Below are 18,087 nucleotides of genomic sequence, written 5' to 3'. Positions count from 1 at the left end.
TTGGCTGATGGCACGTCTCCGTCAGCCAGTCAAAATGCGGGCTTTTTACAAACTACTCCGGAAGTCAACACGCTACTGAGCGTTTTCCCTGTGCCAGTGAAGAGTGGCTTGATGTGGAAAGTCCTGTAGCTTGAAAACAACATAAAAGAAGCTGCTGTTTTAATATATAAGCTAATTTCCTGGTACGTATGTGTGTTTTAGTAAAATTATATGCCTATCGATTTATTCACATGAATACATAACAACTAAGTTAGGTACGAAAAGCTTGCACAGTACTTTGCTGTTTTCTGGTGTTGTAACGTTACATTGCTATAGTGTTATTTATGATTGAGCGAACACTTCTTCGTTAAGGAAAAAAGAATTCTTATTATTAATCTCAAGATCCGTCTTGTTCCAGGCACTGAATCCCTGTCGAGATGGCGTCCTCTAACCCTCTGCGACCCCAGAACAGAAGTCAGCAGGATCAACCAGGGTGAGTGAGCTGATTCTTCACAGTAACGCTATATTTATATCAGCTTTCTCCCCCTCAAGAACCAGTGCATTTACATGTCACAATATCGCTTCCTTAATTGATTATTTGACGGAACATTTCAGAATAACATAATTTTTTTAATGCTCATTTTTGTTTTTGTCAATTTTTTTAAATTGTTTAACAGCTTTAAATGTATGTCTTTAATCCATTTAGCAAGTAATTCTTGTTCTTGCATTGTTATTTTAGTATCTTTGAGATACCATACCATTATAGTTTTTATTTATCTTCTGAATTTTTATTTTTATATTATGTTTTTACTTCAATCTTAGTTAAAGTTTTAGTAATTTTGTTGTTTTATGTCTATTCTTTAACATTTATTAAATTTTAAATTTTAGTTATTTTAGTACATAAAGTTAAACTAAATAATAATAAATCATATTTTACCTATTTTTCATTGTAACTATTTTCAGGAAAATTAAGCCCTCAATTCTCATTACTATAATGGTTCTTGTACCGTCTTCATCATTATTTTATTTTAATGATGATTCAATATGAATTTTTCTGGAATTATTTTTGTAAATTCAAACCAATAATAATCAATTCAATTACTGAAAAAAACATTAAATTATCTAAACTGAATAAACTGTTTTATTTTACAGTGATGCTGTTTTATTAATTTCTGATCCATTATATTCAATGCAATTAGGACCTTGATGAATCAGGATTTGAAGACTAAACTCAGTGCTTCCTCCTTTAAAAGAGGATCTGAGAATCTGGACCCCAATGCTTCTGCTGAAACTGGAAAAGGAGTCAATAAACTGAAAGCTGTCAGCAGGCTTCCAGTCCTCGCCAAATCTATGCAACCAGCCCTAAGTGAGCTCTCCCAAAATCCCAGTCTCAACAGATGGGAACAGAGGCCTCTTACGGTAAGGACAAGCGTTTCTGATCATTACACAAATCTGAAATGAATCACACGTCTACCAAGCAATTTTAAAGGAATAATTTACCTAAAAAATCGGACCACATAAGGATTATTTATGTACTATTGTAGTATTTTATTACAATTTTTAAATGACAAAATATTATTAAATAAGTTTGTGATGTTTGTTAAATAAGTTATATACACATACTTACTTTAGTTTTAGTAATTTTAGTACTTATACTTATTTCAGTTGAAAGTTTTGTTTAAATTTTTCTAATGTAGTATATATTTTAATATCTGTATTAGATATACAGTATATTAGATATACTAATATAGTATATTTGATCTTATTGTAGCTTTATTTTAATTACTGAACTTTTTTTAATCGTTTTAGTTGATCAATAACAACACTACTACATGCATAATTTTTTTTTTTTTTTTTTTTTTTTTTGTCCCTAGGGTAAAGTGCAGAAAAAAAGGACCTGCACCAAACCAATCCCTTTCAATCTGTCCCAGTCACGCTCACGCGGTCAGAGAAACACAGATATTCCTCAAGAAAAAGCGCCTCTGACACATTCTGCCCGACTAACACCTGTGGCAAAAGTGAGGAACTTAAATCCAAGTGCCAAAACTGAAACTCAGAGCCATAAGGCTACTACACCAGGTGTCCTCAGGGCTCCAGCAAACAGGTCACAGCGATTGCAGCCTGGTAGTCATGTAGAATATGTTGCATTAAATAAAAACTCCACCGATGTTCACCCACCTTCACAGGAATCCAGATGTTGCAGTCACACTGATTTAAGTTCACGTTTAGGTAGCATCACTCTTGGACAATCTAAGCTTCCTGAAGACTTAGGTTGGAGTCATTTATGTAAAACTTCACTTGTTAAAGTAGATGTTAATTCTGATAATCAAGCACCAAAGGACAAGTACTGTTTCCAAACTGTCCCTTCAACTACACAAAGCCATGTAAGCTCTAAAGGTGAGTGGCATGCTATCAGATCTTTTCTCATTGTGTCAATCAATTCAATGTTCAAATTGTCTTAAGTGTTCATGGTTCTTTGTTTAATTTATTCATTAGTTGTTTATCATTGATGTATGTGCATGTGAGTACAGGATCATCATCAAATCTTCCATCAGCTGTACGCAATGTCCTTCCATGTGAGGGATCGAGTTCTGTTGGAGCACAATGCATGATGATGCGTTTATCTACCTGCCCACCTGGACTGGGAACCTCCAATCATGTGGTTAGAAATTATAGAAAAGCCCCGTAATGAAACCAAATTGTTTGCTGACCCTTCATAATGATCATGCCAGTTGTCTTTTCAGTCTAGTATGATGGTGTAATGTTAATTTATTTGCTCCAGATAGCATTATGTTGATCTGTAGGATCTGTATTTTTTTTAGCCTCAAAGAGTTGTGAAGAAGAGTCATCATGGTGTTAATGGCACTGCAGGTTAGTTCACCTTTAAAGATTTTTGCCCCAGGTTTCACAGACAAGGCTTAAGCCTAGTCCCAGACTAAAATGCAAGGCCTAATTCTGACTTAATCTAAACCCTGTCTGTGAAACCAGGCCCTACTTTTCTCACTGTCCATAGAGGGTGAGCTTTTTATTTTCCTTTCATTTCAAGACAAAGCTGGGCCGTTTTCCCCTGACCCATCAGCACTACGTAGTATTCTACAGAGTGATGGAATGAGACTGGAGGAGCCTGTTGGAGCAACACCCAGAGTATCAGTCTGTCCCACTGGCAGAGGAACTTCTATTTATTCAGTGAGTCCAGTCCAGTGACATGTCATTTACACAGTGATTATGATATTTTACTTCTAAATGGTCCATTTAGGCACAATATGTTGTGAAATAGACATGACCATGTCCACTTTAGGCTCAAAGAGTACCTGTCAAAAAGACTCAAAAAGAAGCTCCAGCGGAGGCCAAAAGCACTACAGGTATGTATTTTTGTTCATCATAGTGATTTTAGAAGGATTATTTATTCTTATACACTAGCATTCAAAATGTTGGCCTCAGTATTTTTATAAATGTTTTTGAAAAGTCTCATGCTCATCAAGGCTGCAGTTATCTGATCGAATACAGTAAAACAGTAATGTTATGAAATGTTACTAATAAATTAATTGTAACATGTAATTTATTCCTGTAATGGCAAAGCTGAATTTTCAGCATTATTACTTCAGTCTTCAGTGTCACATGATCCTTCAAAAATCATTCTAATATGCTGCACATATTTCTTATCAATGTTAAAAATGCTTGTACTGCTCAAAATAGTTTTTGATTGATATTCATTCTTTACTGTTCAAAATATCAACATTTATTTAGAAATCTTTTGTAACATTATAAATGTCTTTACTGTCACTTTTGATCAATTATTTCATTCCAGAATTAAAATTTCCTACTAATTTACTCACCCCCATGTCATCCAAGATGTTCATCATGTCTTTCTTTCTTTAGTCGAAAAGAAATTAAGGTTTTTGAGGAAAACTTTCCAGGAGTGTTTCAATGCAGCTTCAAAGGGCTCCAACTTCCAAATCGTCTGACATCGTTGTTTTCCTTTTTTTTTTGTAAATCCCGTTTGACTTAGTCTTTGCATATTCGCTTTGTAAACGTTGGGTCATACTGTTTTTTTTTTTTTCTCTCTCTCTCTCTCTCTCTCTCTCTCTCTCTCTCTGTCTCTCTCTCTCTCTCTGTCTCTCTCTCTCTCTCTGTCTCTCTCTCTCTCTCTGTCTCTCTCTCTCTCTCTGTCTCTCTCTCTCTGTCTCTCTCTCTCTGTCTCTCTCTCTCTCTCTCTCTCTCTCTCTCTCTCTCTCTATCTATATCTATATCTATATATATATATATACATATTTTTGTACTGTGTATGCTGTTATAAAAATATTACAGAACTTTGTCAAAATTATGCAGCTCTTTTCATCCAATAAGATTGATTTGGATGTCGTGTGATCCTTTAGGAAGTGCCGTGTCCTTCTCCCCTGACCCTGCAGCCCTGTGCAGTATTCTAAGGAATGAAGGTGTGTGGGCTGCTGGAGCAACACCCAGGGTTTCAACCTGTCCCACTGGCAGAGGAACCTCCATTTATTCTGTGAGTCTGTTCAGAGTGATTCAACTTTCAGTTTTGCACTAAAATTAAGGCATTTTTACTAATGGAACTTTATTTATCTCAGGCCCAGAGAGTCCCAGTGAAGAAGAATAAACCAGAAGCCACAGCGGCAGCAGCATCTCAGTGTAAGTTTCACTAGCTATGCTTCCATCCACCTTTTTTCGTGCTCATTTTGGGAAGTTGCATTAAAAAAGCTGAACGGAAATGCCAATATGTGTTTAAACTATGATGGAAGCACATTTTCTGAATAAATCCCTCGATGTGCAACAAAAAACTCACTTGACTTTGCCTCAACAGTGGATGTGATTGGATAACTGGACTAACCAGCGGACCAATTTCATTCCACAGCATCTCAAATGTTGGTTTGATCATTCTGAAATGCCTGAGCCAAAATCTGTCATCAAAATGATTTGGATTAATTCTCTCCCAGAAGGGGATCCGATCGTAAGATAACATGACAGCGTTTATTGTGTTTTGTCTGTGCGCTCTGAGACACAAGTCATTTATGATGTAGGATAAAAGAGCCAGTGGCTTCCCCGATTGCAGCAACTTCCATTTTTATTACAGATATTTTGCGCCAATTTTTCAGGAAGTGACTATTTATTTTCTCTTAAACACATGGAATGGAGACGCTACTTGATTCGGAATTTTTTTTTTTAATGTGATATTCCAATATTGCGCGTAAGATTCGCAACTTTGGATGGTAACATAGCTCTCCTTCAACATCATGCTTTCATCTCTGTCACTGTTTTTCTGTTGTGATGCAGGTGCAAATAGAACACCAGTGATGAAATGGACACCGCAGCGGGTTGCAAACACCAAACCATCACAGTCAATGGTGAGTGTTCTCTTGTCTTGGTTTGTATTTTTTGTTTTAAACCTATCCCAGGCTAATGTTTACTGTTTCTGTTTACAGAGGAAGCTCTGTACCGGCCAAAAGATGTCCAGTTTAAGGGGCTCTCCAGGTTTGCGTGGAGCCCACAACCCCAGTACTGGACTCTTGATGTGCCATGAGGTAAAACAAGCCCATGATGCAGAACCTTTGTCGTTTGCTTAATCTTCATGATAGAATGGCAGGTTAACACTGGGGTGTTGATTGTGATGTAGGGGGAGGATGTTGTTCAGAGGTTATTTGAGGACCAAGAGCAGATGGACGATGACCGGATTGACCAAGATGACGTTACTTCGCAACAATTACTGAAAAGTCACCAAACTGTATGATTTCTTTAACTGTAAAACGTTAATTAATGCATCACTGGTCAATTTTTTTGATGGTTTAAAAGTAATCTCACATTGTCTTTTCCTCATTCAGGCTGAAGCTCAGTCAAGAATGAAAGAAAATTCAGATTCAAATCATTGCCACACTGAGAACAGAGGCAAGAAACCAGCCCAGCCGTTCATACAAGCAGCACACAGAGGGTCAGTCATTGTTTTCTCATCAAGCCAAAGACTTGGACCAGACCGGTCTCAGGATACTCTGAAGACCACTGGAGTAGACGTCCCTTTGCAGCTCTGTGTAGACCGGCCTACATCCCATAACACACTACCACTGCTATCAGACCAAAGAAATCGATCACAGATCAATCCTAGCTTAGACCTGACTAAACAAAGCCAATCAAAAGGTAACCATGAAACTAAAATCAACCTTTTTGTCTGTTTTCTTCCACACAGTGGTGTAAATGACCATATCGGTCTAATGTTGTAATTAATGATGCTTAAGCAGACATCCTGAAGACTTTAAGCGTTTTTAGTAGCGTGTACTGCATTAAATGTGTCCTGATATGTTGGTAATGTGTATCCATCTGTCTGTAGCTCCCACCGTCATACACTCTACCGCTGTATCTGCTCTGCGGCGACGTCATACGCCTCTGGAGGAGATGATTCTGGATGAGGAATGTGCTACGTACACCTCTCGCCTGCTGTCCTGCCCACTGCAGCCCCGCTGTGGCAACCCGGTTGCCACCACACTTCTGTTTAAAGACTGTTCTGTGAGTGATTGGTCTGTTCTGAATTGTGCACAGCAAACTAAGCTGGTTGTCAAGTTGAATAGCTGTTGATGCATCTTGTTATTTCTGTCCTCTCTTTAGAGTTTTTTACCCATTGGCCTGTCCTCACCGGTACATTTGAATCCAGTCCCTTCTGGTTCCTCAATCAGAGCATAAAGGCAGATGTCCCAAAGCATATTTCTTGAGTAGGTCTGTGTAAAGTTATGTAATACCGTCTGAAACAGTATTTCTAGTTACACTTTTGAAATGGCATGTTGTCATACAGTTAGATCAGCAAAGTCTTGGACAGATACAATGTTTGATGGGATTCACTGTTGACAGCATGACTGAACTCTTTGTATACTGAACACTTTCATAATTTTTACACTGAACTTGTCACTGACTAGAAACACTGTGCTTTCAACTTGTCTCTTGTGTAAAGTGTATAATAAATCTATATATAAACAAAGTTTTACATTAGTGTTTTCAATTTGTTCAATCATTTGTTCTTTTCCTGAATCATACAAGGTTCTACATGCAATCACAAATGATTATATGATTTTTATTTATATGTATTAATATATGCATACATACATACATACATACATGCATACATGCATACATGCATACATACATGCATGCATGCATACATACATGCATACATACATACATACATGCATGCATGAGTGCTTTTTTTTTTTGTAATATGCAGCTTTACAATGTTAAAGTATATAAATCCATTAAGGATATTATTTTGTGAAAGAGATCTAAGAAGAAAAAAAACCATTTTACATTATGTAATTTCTTTTACATAAAATTGTTTCAATTATGTAAAGTCTTGGTTTTTAGTCAGCCACATTTAAATAATCTATTATAAATAAATACTCAAATAAAACATAAAATTAAGACTATGTAACATTGAGACATGGTAAACTTGATAATAAAAAAAACGTATTTATTGAACATGCAACCTTTGCGGTTGGTAGCATCCAACCTTTCAAGTTGATACTTTATATTTAGCTGAATCAGGGGGTGTGTGACTGTGGTATTTGTGAAATGATATCCAGGGGGTGGGCACAACTTACTGGAACACTGTCCTATAAAACCCTTCCTTCTGGAGCCCCTTGTTTTGAGAGACGGTGCAAGCACGTCTTTCATTTGCCTCCTTTTCCAATTCCCTTAGCCACCAATTTCTGGAATTCCTGGACCATGTCAAACATAAACACAGCTGTGGTGGACCCGACAAACATGGGGGTCGGTCGGGCCATTGCTGTACTGACGTCAGGGGGTGATGCCCAGGGTAAGTAATGACCTGCCTCTTAGATTTTTTGATATATGGTGGTTTCCAAGAAGGTGGTAAAAAACATTCCTGTGTGGATAATTAGATCATAATACTTTTGGTGCAATTTTTGGAGTATGCTTGTAGTATACCTAATGCAAAAGAGGGTTTCCCCCTCTGATCAGATATGGTAAAGTTATTACTATTTTTATAGACATTTTCTATACATATATAATCTATGGCGTGCAATTGAATATAACAAGAATTGTACTGAATTGAATAAATGCCACAAAAAATTATATTTATATAAAATAAAATGCCGTAAAAGTTAAATACATGTTCTGAAGCAGAACAAAAGCACAAAATGTACTAACAAAAATAAATCTTCTGTAGTATTTTGATTTGCTCAAGTCTGGTCCATTAATGTAAATGCTCTTGTAGCCTTTAGCTTTAGCCTCTAGCTCTTGTACCCTGTCACTCTTGTACCCTGTCTACCTATTTCCATAATTGAAGGCTAAATTTATCTCCAGTGACCTTTTTCTGAAATGACATGAGGTTATGGAGAGTAGCAGGCTGTTCCACAGCTGCTCACTGTTGAAACTAGAGACACTGAGTAAGGTTTTTTTTTTTCTAAAACACCTTGAGCTTTACTGTTGAGTTCACAGAATTAAGTTACCTCAGACACTCGCATAATTCCTCAACCTGTGGAATGAAATGTCAAGAGGTATCTCTCTTTACTTTCCCTGCAGCCCTGTGTAGCTTCTCGTATCTCTACAGTTAAAGATATGATTATGATATGAGAACAGACAGAGGTTTTCTTGTCTATTGCAGGGATGAATGCAGCCGTGAGGGCCACTGTCAGGGTTGGTCTTTACACTGGAGCCAAAGTCTTTTTTGTCCATGAGGTATATTGAACTTTATAAGAATAAATCATATCAGTTAACAATGTTGTTACATTTCATGGCTGTTTGCTGTTTGTAGGGCTATCAGGGATTGGTTGACGGAGGGGATAACATCCGTCCCGCTACATGGGAGAGTGTGTCCATGATGCTACAGCTGGTGAGCCTGTACTTTCAGATTCAGTTTATTATTATTCGTATACTAGGATTTAAGTTAAATTCTAATACAACACTACTCATTTGCTAAATGAAAAAAAATATGCTGAAAGAATATATGCTCATTAAAGATGACACTGGTGTTGGTCATTGATGGTGATAAGATAACATCCAAATTGAGTTTTTCTTTCATTTGCACTATTCTTTATGTAGTGTCCTGATTGTCTGAATTCTTTCTGTGTCTGAAAGGGTGGCACAGTCATTGGCAGTGCCCGCTGTATGGATTTCCAGGCTAGGGATGGGCGTTTGAAGGCTGCCTGCAATCTCGTCAAGCGGGGCATCACTAACCTCTGTGTAATTGGTGGCGATGGCAGTTTGACCGGTGCCAACATATTTCGTACTGAGTGGAATGACTTGCTGAAAGATCTAATCAGCAAAGGTAATGAACGATCTGTGCTGAAGGTTTTATTGAAACACATTAAATCGTGTAAACATAGCCTGTGTACATTTGTTTTATTGCTTGAAGGCTGGAATCCCTAATTCTGATTAAACTGAATTGTCCCTCTGCACACAGGTAAGATCACCAAGGAAGAGGCCAAGGCTTCATCTCATCTGAATATTGTGGGTATGGTCGGCTCTATCGACAATGACTTCTGCGGAACGGACATGACCATCGGCACAGACTCTGCCCTACATCGCATCATTGAGGTGGTGGACAGTATCACCACAACAGCACAAAGGTCACAAATATGTGTAATTGATCAAATATCAGCAATCACTGTTTTTTTTAGTTTTTTTTAGACATTTGTTGCTAAATTGTGATTTTGAACTCTGCTCTCACCCACAGCCACCAACGTGCTTTTATCCTGGAGGTCATGGGAAGACACTGTGGGTAAGAATGTGCTTGTGTATGTGTGTGTTTGCTTATACACTGAAGTCAGCTTATGTGCGCAAACCCTCTAAGACCCAAACCCAGAGAAAAACCAGACCCCCTTACACCGAAATCAAATGGTTTAGATGCTGGAATCTCACATTTAATTATGTGTGTGTGTGTGTGTGTCTGTTTCAGTTACCTTGCTCTAGTTACTGCTCTTGCATGCGGTGCTGACTGGGTGTTTATTCCTGAGATGCCCCCAGATGACGGGTGGGAGGAGCACTTGTGCAGAAGACTGACTGAGGTACAAAGCAATAGATGACAACACACACACAAAAAAAAACACACATTACATACACACATAGTTAAACATCCTTGACATATTTAACCATTTGGGATTGGTTAGACTGCTTAAAGTTTTTGAAAAAAGTCTGTTATTTTTTTTATTTAAATGTCTTTACTGTCACGTTTGATTTAATTTAATGCTTCCTTACTGAATAAAATTATTAATTTCTAAAAATTGTTTGCTTTTGAACGTTATAGTGTAAATCTACTGGAAAAGCAAAACTGAAAAAGTTTTATTTAATTTAATTGTATTATTTTTATCAATTGGAAATATTTTTTTATATATGTTTTAAGCATAAATCTAGCTAAATGTTGTAAGGTTTGTGGTTAAATCAAGATAAAAACATGTTTTTTTTTTCTATAGGGCATTACAAATAGTTTAATTCAAGATTTTCTTACAATATCTATTATTATCTTGTTACATGTTACATAAAACACAGTACTGATAATAATCAAATACTTTATATACAGACTTAAGGAGACTTTGCATTGATTCATAATTGTATTTCTCCTCAAACAGACCAGAAATGCAGGTTCTCGTCTAAATGTGATCATTGTGGCTGAGGGAGCGATCAATAAAAAAGGGGAGCCAATCACCTGTGACCAGCTGAAAGATGTAACTTAACTCCTTAACTTACTATACTAATCATGCTCTTGAAAGAGATGCTCTAGCATAGTGATGTAACTGCTGTCTATAAGTGCACTTTGATTATGTTTTTCTGCTCTCGTTCAGCTGGTGTCAAAGAGGCTGGGCTTTGATACTCGTGCCACTATCCTTGGACATGTGCAGAGAGGTGGCACCCCCTCAGCTTTTGACAGGGTGCTAGTGAGTCCCTCCCTCTTCACTCCTTCACATTTTCTCAATTTTCGTATTTCGGATGAGTATGTGCATGTTTGTTGTATATCAGGGCAGTAGGATGGGTGTGGAGGCTGTAATGGCTCTGCTAGAAGCCACTCCAGAAACTCCTGCCTGTGTGGTCAGTCTCTCTGGAAACCAAGCTGTCAGACTCCCCCTGATGGAGTGTGTGCAAGTGGTGTGTATACGCATACATTTTTTAAAATATTTATAATTTCATGACTTTCTACTTGAAATTAGGTCTTTTTTTGATGATGTTTACGAACTGTTTAATTCGTACAAAGTAATTACATTTTTTAATGAATTAAAATAATAATAATAATAATGCATTAAAACTAAATCCATAAAATGATCCCATGATGGTAACCCCTAAAAAGGTTTTATATCTGAAGCACCTTACAGAACCCTTTTAAGGTTCTATATAGAACCTTTTCTTCTAAGAGTGTATAGAATTTTTTTTTTCTTCAAAATATAGACCAAGGATGTCACTGTTGCAATGAAAGAGGGACGATTTGACGATGCTATAAAACTCAGGGGAAGGTATGTTCAGAAATGTCTCTTTTGCTCTCTTGTTTTATTAGTATTATTAGTAGTAGCATTATAAACTTGTATTGTAATAGTATATTCAGTGATTGGTTTGCAGGAGTTTTGAGAATAACTGGAACACATATAAACTCTTAGCTCATGTGCGCCCCCCGGAGAAAAAGGTGAGGAGATTCATTCATTTATTCTCATTTCTTATCTTTTTATTCTCATTTTTAATCATGTGTTTCTTTATTTTGTTCACCAGGGTAGCATTAATGTGGCCATTTTAAACGTGGGCGCCCCCAGCGCTGGCATGAATGCAGCAGTACGTGCAGCCGTCAGGATCGGACTCATCCAGGGTCACAACATGCTGGCGGTTCATGATGGCTTTGAGGGTCTGGCTCAGGAAAAGGTAAGCAACATCAACGAATCCAGCAGTGTTTCAAAGTTTGGGATTGGCACCATTTTTTTTAAAATGCATCTTATTCTGACCAAGGCTGCTTAATTTATCAAAAATATTGTTCAAACTATATATGATAGTATAACAATTCTGTTTTTCAATTCAATATTCTGTCTAACATAATGTTTAGATTGAGCCCATCACTTGGAACACTGTTGGAGACTGGACAGGGAAAGGTGGATCTGATTTGGGAACCAAAAGGTACTGATCACTTTAGATTATTTTTCACTTTACATCATTTATAGTTCTGCAATACTTGAAAGTATTTCATTATTTTTCTATTAATGCAGAGTGTTACCTGGAAAGTACATGGAGGAAATCAGTTTGAATATTGCCAAGTACAATATTCACGCTCTGATCATCATTGGGGGTTTCGAGGCAAGTGACGAAACATGTCCATGTCCTATTCTGTCCACATTTTGTTCAGGCCACATTATAGGGTTAGGGTTAATGCAAATTCAGTCATTTATTACTCACCCTCATGTCAGTCCTAAGACTTTCGTTCAGCTTCGGACCACAAATGAAGATCTTTGTGATGAAATCTGAGAGCTTTCTGTGCTCTCCATTAACAGCCTACGCAAGCTTTAAATCCATATGAGTTGAGTGGTTTAGTCCCAATTTTCTGTAGAGACATTTTATTTTATTTATTTATTTATTTGAAAAACAAAAGGGACAATACATATTAATGAACATTTCCACAAATGTAAATATGTCAGATTATAGCCTTAATATCCATCTGCAGACCCCCTGGCAGGTTGGTGTTACACACAAGTTAATAAATACATACAGAGACACTATATACAGACTATATACAGAAAGTCAAGGACAAGGACAGTGATCACATCATGTTAGAACAAACAATAACAACAAGAGTGGACAACAAAGGACATATAGAAAACAGGAAAGCATCGACTGTATTGCACAAACCACAATTTTGCACATACCCTGACTGACCTGATATTGCACTGACCCATATTACACCATTCTATATTGCACTGACCCGCATTACACTGACCCCTATTGCACAACCCATGTTATACTGACTCTTATTGCACAACCCGTATTACACTGATTATTGTATCCCTTTTTGTAATGCACTAACTCTGTTATACGTCTGATATACAGTATAATGATTAGCTAAACATGATCACATGTTTGTGTGTGTCCCTCAGCCACATTTTTAAATGACTCCTAAAGGTAGGAAGACTTGTGCTTTCCCTCATTGACAGTGGAATACTATTCCAGAAGCTCACTCCCTGATATGACAGGACGTTCTGTGAAAAGGCGGTCCGCCTAAATGCCAATTCACAATCACCTCTCATAGTGGCTCTAGTCACTCGAGACCCGGCAACACTGCTAGACTTTTGTTTAATAAAATCACTCAATGGTGGAGGCGCCAGACCATGTATAACCTTGTAGATTAGACAGGCTGATTTAAATAATTTGAAATTAGCAAAATTTAAAAACTTATATTTATCTAAAATTTGACAATGGTGATATGAAGAAGGTTTCTTGTCTAATATTTTCAATGCTCTTTTGTAGCATACTTCGATTGGCCCAATAACAGCATGACTTGTATAGGACCAACTTGTGATAAAGTACTCAATATGAGCCAGTATCATAGAGTGCAGGAATGTAATCGCTGCTGTATCCGTTAATGATGTACGAATATGTCTAAAGTTCCGTATATTAACATATTAACGTGTTTTTTAAAGGATAATTTCGAGTCTATTAGCACTCCCAAATACTTAAATTCCTCGACATTAATTAATTCTTGTCCACCCAAGTGAACTTTTACTGCGGCCACAGTTGTTTTAGGTTTACTAAAAAACATTGATATGGTCTTTTTAACATTAAGGCACAGGCATGAATCATTCAGCCATTTTTGTAAGTCATTTAAGGCTAATGAAAGCTGATGGGCTGCATCATCAGCACTTTTGGCTTGTGTAAAAATTACCGTATCGTCTGCATACATAATCGTGTCCACATTTTTGCACACATTGGGCAAGTTATTTACATAAAGTGAAAATAGCAAGGGACCTAAAATTGATCCCTGAGGGACACCTTGCGTATAGTGAAGATAGGGTGACTTACTGTTCTTTATTAGACAAAAGTACTATTATTTAGACAAAAGTATTTTATTGTTAAAAACTATGTTCATTTGTGTTCTGAAAATCTTCATTTGTGTTCTGAAAGTCTTGCGGGTTTGTAACGCCATGAGGGTGAGTAATTAATGACAGAATTTAAATTTTTGGGTGAACTATCCCTTTAAAACTGCAGTCTTCACATTCCCGTTTTCAGGCATTTTCGGGTGGACTAGAGATGGTTCAAGGAAGAGAGAAGTATGAAGAACTGTGTATTCCCATGGTGATCATTCCTGCTACTGTATCTAACAATGTGCCTGGCTCAGACTTCAGCATCGGAGCCGACACCGCCCTTAACACCATTACCACGGTTAGAGATACAGCACACACACTGTCTACATTTTAGGGATGCACAGTATATATCAGTACCATACTGATTATGAGCCAATATTTTAAATGAATTTGTTCATTTTGAAAAAATATATTTAGTTATGTATTTATTTATTTCAGTGTTTTGTTTTTACTTAAATGTAATCTTTAGCAAATCTCAAAATGAATATCTATTTTACATAATGTACATTATAAGGCTGTGATGCCTGAATGGACTTGATGGCAAGACACTACAGGCAAAACCATTCGGATTTTTTTTTGAGAATTTTGAGAATTTACGCTATTTTGCTTTTATAACTTTACTTTTTATTACACTATCTATTTGCGCCTTTATTTTCAATGACTAAACTTTAAAGGTCGTTTTCTCAAAATGAGTTTTTTCGCATGCACTTCATTAGCCCTTACATACACCAAACTTTACAGTTTGATTTCTATCTATAATCTGAAGGTTTTTACAGAGGGATTTGTCAATATATCATTCACCTGATATATTTGTAACATTTTATTCCTAAAAACATGGCTGTTGACCGCTTTCTTGAGTGATATCCAAAATCTCCAACGTAAAAACCCTTAACTCTAATATGTCAACAAAACGAAACAAATTTTTAACCTGGCTTTATCCATTGTTCAGATTTCAGTTCTGGACGTTTATGCAAAATTGTGCCTCATTTGCATATTTAACCAACATTTAAGAAAACTTGTCCTAATGTACTGTGATCAATTTACTAGGAAAACTATGGTGATATCTATTAGTTAAATATTTACCCTATTCACCTGAGGTGTCTTGCCTGAAGCGTTTTATCTTTAATTTATTTCAACAAAACGATTATTTATCGGCTATTGGACTTAACATGAAAAATAATTATTGGCTTATTAGTTTCAGCCAGAAGTGTAATACTGGTGCATCCCCAGTATATGGTTATTCTGTAGTGTCCTCACATGAGGCCTCTGTAGACCTGTGACAGGATCAAGCAGTCGGCAGCAGGAACCAAGCGCCGTGTGTTCATCATTGAGACTATGGGAGGATACTGCGGCTACCTGGCCACCATGTCTGGTCTCTCTGCAGGTGCTGATGCTGCTTATATATATGAAGAGAAATTTGGCATTCGTGACTTAGAGGTAAACAAGCAACTCAGAACAAGTAGCAAAGAAAATGGACTCAGAACAGAACTGTTCAGTTTGAATTTCTCCAAATAATTCATGTTTACAGACAAATGTGGAACATCTTGTTGAGAAGATGAAGACCACTGTTAAGAGAGGCCTAATTCTCAGGTTTGTCATTCAGTATTCGTAATATGAAGACTGTTTTAGTTTGTTTTTACCTTTGAGGTGAGACTCCTTAAAGGAATAACTAAAAACAGCATCTTTATCATGCATCGGTTACTTCAGCAAATAATAGTAAGAACATGAATTGTCAAAATAAACCTTTAAATGAACATGTCTTGTAGAAATGAAAACTGCAATTCCAATTACACCACTGATTTCATCTTCAACCTGTATTCAGAGGAGGGAAAGGGTGTTTTTGACTGCCGTAAGAATGTCCTCGGCCATATGCAGCAGGTTAGATGTAATAAGCCCTGTTTATGTTAATACGTATTAAGAATGCACATTTATTAGCAGTTGTTTTTAAGTATTTTGTCTCACATTCGTTCTTTTTATAGGGTGGCACCCCGACACCTTTTGACAGAAACTTTGCTACCAAGATGGGTGCTAAGGCTGTTCTCTGGCTGACTGAGAAATTAAAGGATTGTTACAGACATGGTGAGAAATAATGCAGTCTGATATTTCCTTATATTTGCTGTCGTCCGTGGCAAAGCTATAAATCAGTCCGCTGGAAACCACTGCTACATTCATGTTGCTTGTATCACATCGCTTTCTTTTTTCATACAAATGCACCATTAATATTATTGCAAAATTCTTGCAATTGTCGTGTTATTTTTGTTGATTTGGCCAATCTTTTTGTACAGTTGAATGGACTAATTTATTTTAGCGGAAGATTTAATATAATATAATAAGATTTAATATTTAATATATATATATTATTAATATAATAATGACTTATAAGGAAAAAAAAAACTTTTATCAAGCAAGGATGCATTAAATTGTGACAGTAAAAACATTTATAATGTTCAAATAAATGCTTTTCTTTTGAATTTTCTACTTAGCAAAATGTTTCAAAATAGTATTGTTTTTGCTGTATTTTTGGTCAAATAAAGGCAGCATTAGTGATTCTTTCAAAAACTTTTAAAAATCTTACTGACCGATGATCGATTCTAAAATTATTTCTTCTCAAATCAATATTTCATGTCCACGTAAGTATTTATTTGGACAGAAGCCATGTTATAATGTTAAGTCAGTCAGTCAGTCAGTCGCAAAGTAATATTCATTTTTATTCAATTATTATCTATTATTTCGTGACAATGACCGGCTGGCTGTACATTATCCCTTTAAATAAAACATGTATTTCTGATTTGACTGTCTGTACAGGGCGAATCTTTGCTAACACCCCAGACTCTGCGTGCGTGTTGGGCATGAGGAAGAGAGGACTTGTGTTTCAGCCTCTGGCTGAATTGAAAGAACAGACTGATTTCGAGTAAGAATCTTCCTTTATCACGTGCATTTAAATGCATAACATTCAGAAGTTTGTGACCCCACTCATTCATTTCTTATCTCTTTCGCTCAGACACCGTATTCCAAAGAGCCAGTGGTGGCTGAAGCTGAGGCCTATTATGAAGATCTTGGCCAAGTACAAGATTAGTCTGGACACCTCTGAACATGCTAGTATGGAGCATGTCATAAGCAAGAAGCATCCAGTGCACATGACCCTCACAAAGTAATCATAAGCAAAAATGAGGACAGACAGATGTGACTGACTACACAGAGCATTTTAACAATCATGTGAAATGACGGGTGATCATGTCTGTGTATTAGTAACCTGTCTGTGTATTATTCTTTCATTTTGTTTGTATTTATAGTATTTATGGAAATACTGTGTTGCAATATGCAAAATAAAATACTCTTATTATCAAATGCACTTGGTTTTCTTTTATATATACAGTATGTATCTATATTTTAATTTAAGAAGGGATTTAAATGTCAGTATACCAACAGCATGTAGTAACATGCATTTTTTAGTCTAGTAAACCTTAAATGATTATACAAACAAACACACAAACCAACATTTTATTTTGTGTGTTATTTATAAATATGTTTATAAGTAATATAAGTATGAACAACTAAAACCATAACGTACTATTTCATCTGATACCAAAACTGACATAAGGAGTATATAGTGTAAATTTACATTTTGGAGACTTTCCCACAAGTCTCCAGTCAAAGAACTATGTTCACCACCAGATGTCAGTCATGAATAGATTATCTTTGATCTGCTTTATTACATCAGTATGTTTATTCATTTTCATCCTCAAATTATAACAATAATCACCAGTTTGGTGAAATGCTCCTTTACATTATTAAACTTCAGGCCTACATTTTTTCTGATCGAAGAGCCTTTGATTGATTAGTGTCTGACTGTTAAAGCACCTCTTTATTTTGATGGGAAGAAGCAAGAATGTCTATCAATATATCTGAATAAAATTATACTATTTTAATGGCATTTAAATGATCCCAGTCACCCTCTCTCATCGGTTACTTTTATTGCGTAGAAATAAATGTCATAAAATTGAACTGAGGCTGTCAGTGATTCTGCCTAACATCTTTTGTGTTCCAC

At 36.4% G+C, this 18,087-nt stretch overlaps 2 protein-coding genes across 3 annotated transcripts; both read left to right on the top strand.

The window, feature by feature from the left end:
* Nucleotides 1-74: 74 nt before the first annotated feature.
* Nucleotides 75-6,952, top strand: troap (trophinin associated protein). 2 transcript variants are annotated; one of them, XM_079849737.1, is made up of 16 exons: nucleotides 75-182; nucleotides 398-472; nucleotides 1,179-1,398; nucleotides 1,854-2,376; nucleotides 2,511-2,641; nucleotides 2,802-2,850; nucleotides 3,026-3,165; nucleotides 3,278-3,341; nucleotides 4,356-4,486; nucleotides 4,569-4,629; nucleotides 5,272-5,342; nucleotides 5,421-5,519; nucleotides 5,612-5,719; nucleotides 5,817-6,126; nucleotides 6,317-6,492; nucleotides 6,592-6,952. In XM_079849737.1, exons 2-16 carry the CDS (start codon nucleotides 417-419, stop codon nucleotides 6,664-6,666), a joined length of 2,214 nt encoding a protein of 737 aa, XP_079705863.1. In that variant the 5' UTR covers nucleotides 75-182; nucleotides 398-416; the 3' UTR covers nucleotides 6,667-6,952. The 2 variants fall into 2 exon arrangements, with proteins under 2 accessions (XP_079705863.1, XP_079705864.1); XM_079849738.1 differs by having other exon boundaries at nucleotides 82-182; nucleotides 1,233-1,398.
* A 649-nt stretch (nucleotides 6,953-7,601) lies between these two features.
* On the top strand, nucleotides 7,602-17,387 carry pfkma (phosphofructokinase, muscle a). The gene is made up of 22 exons (XM_079848406.1): nucleotides 7,602-7,789; nucleotides 8,600-8,673; nucleotides 8,750-8,827; nucleotides 9,073-9,262; nucleotides 9,398-9,563; nucleotides 9,671-9,715; nucleotides 9,893-10,001; nucleotides 10,563-10,658; nucleotides 10,776-10,868; nucleotides 10,951-11,076; nucleotides 11,374-11,438; nucleotides 11,542-11,605; nucleotides 11,689-11,835; nucleotides 12,014-12,084; nucleotides 12,174-12,261; nucleotides 14,185-14,337; nucleotides 15,312-15,476; nucleotides 15,568-15,629; nucleotides 15,806-15,917; nucleotides 16,019-16,118; nucleotides 16,845-16,950; nucleotides 17,041-17,387. The coding sequence occupies exons 1-22, from the start codon at nucleotides 7,699-7,701 to the stop codon at nucleotides 17,192-17,194; spliced, it is 2,355 nt and encodes a 784-aa protein (XP_079704532.1). The 5' UTR covers nucleotides 7,602-7,698; the 3' UTR covers nucleotides 17,195-17,387.
* Nucleotides 17,388-18,087: the final 700 nt, after the last annotated feature.

Source organism: Squalius cephalus (genome assembly GCF_949319135.1).
Source record: "Squalius cephalus genome assembly, chromosome: 18".
Lineage (NCBI taxonomy): Eukaryota > Metazoa > Chordata > Actinopteri > Cypriniformes > Leuciscidae > Squalius > Squalius cephalus.
This window is presented reverse-complemented; position numbering and strand designations above follow the sequence as displayed.

Coding starts and splice junctions, on each gene's coding strand:
- troap (XM_079849737.1), top strand. CDS start 417: ATGGCGTCCTCTAACCCTCTGCGACCCCAGAACAGAAGTCAGCAGGAT. Junction 2,642..2,801: donor TGGGAACCTCCAATCATGTG/GTTAGAAATTAT, acceptor TATTTTTTTTAG/CCTCAAAGAGTTGTGAAGAA. Junction 5,520..5,611: donor GACTCTTGATGTGCCATGAG/GTAAAACAAGCC, acceptor ATTGTGATGTAG/GGGGAGGATGTTGTTCAGAG.
- pfkma (XM_079848406.1), top strand. CDS start 7,699: ATGTCAAACATAAACACAGCTGTGGTGGACCCGACAAACATGGGGGTC. Junction 8,828..9,072: donor TGTCCATGATGCTACAGCTG/GTGAGCCTGTAC, acceptor TGTGTCTGAAAG/GGTGGCACAGTCATTGGCAG. Junction 11,439..11,541: donor GCTATAAAACTCAGGGGAAG/GTATGTTCAGAA, acceptor ATTGGTTTGCAG/GAGTTTTGAGAATAACTGGA.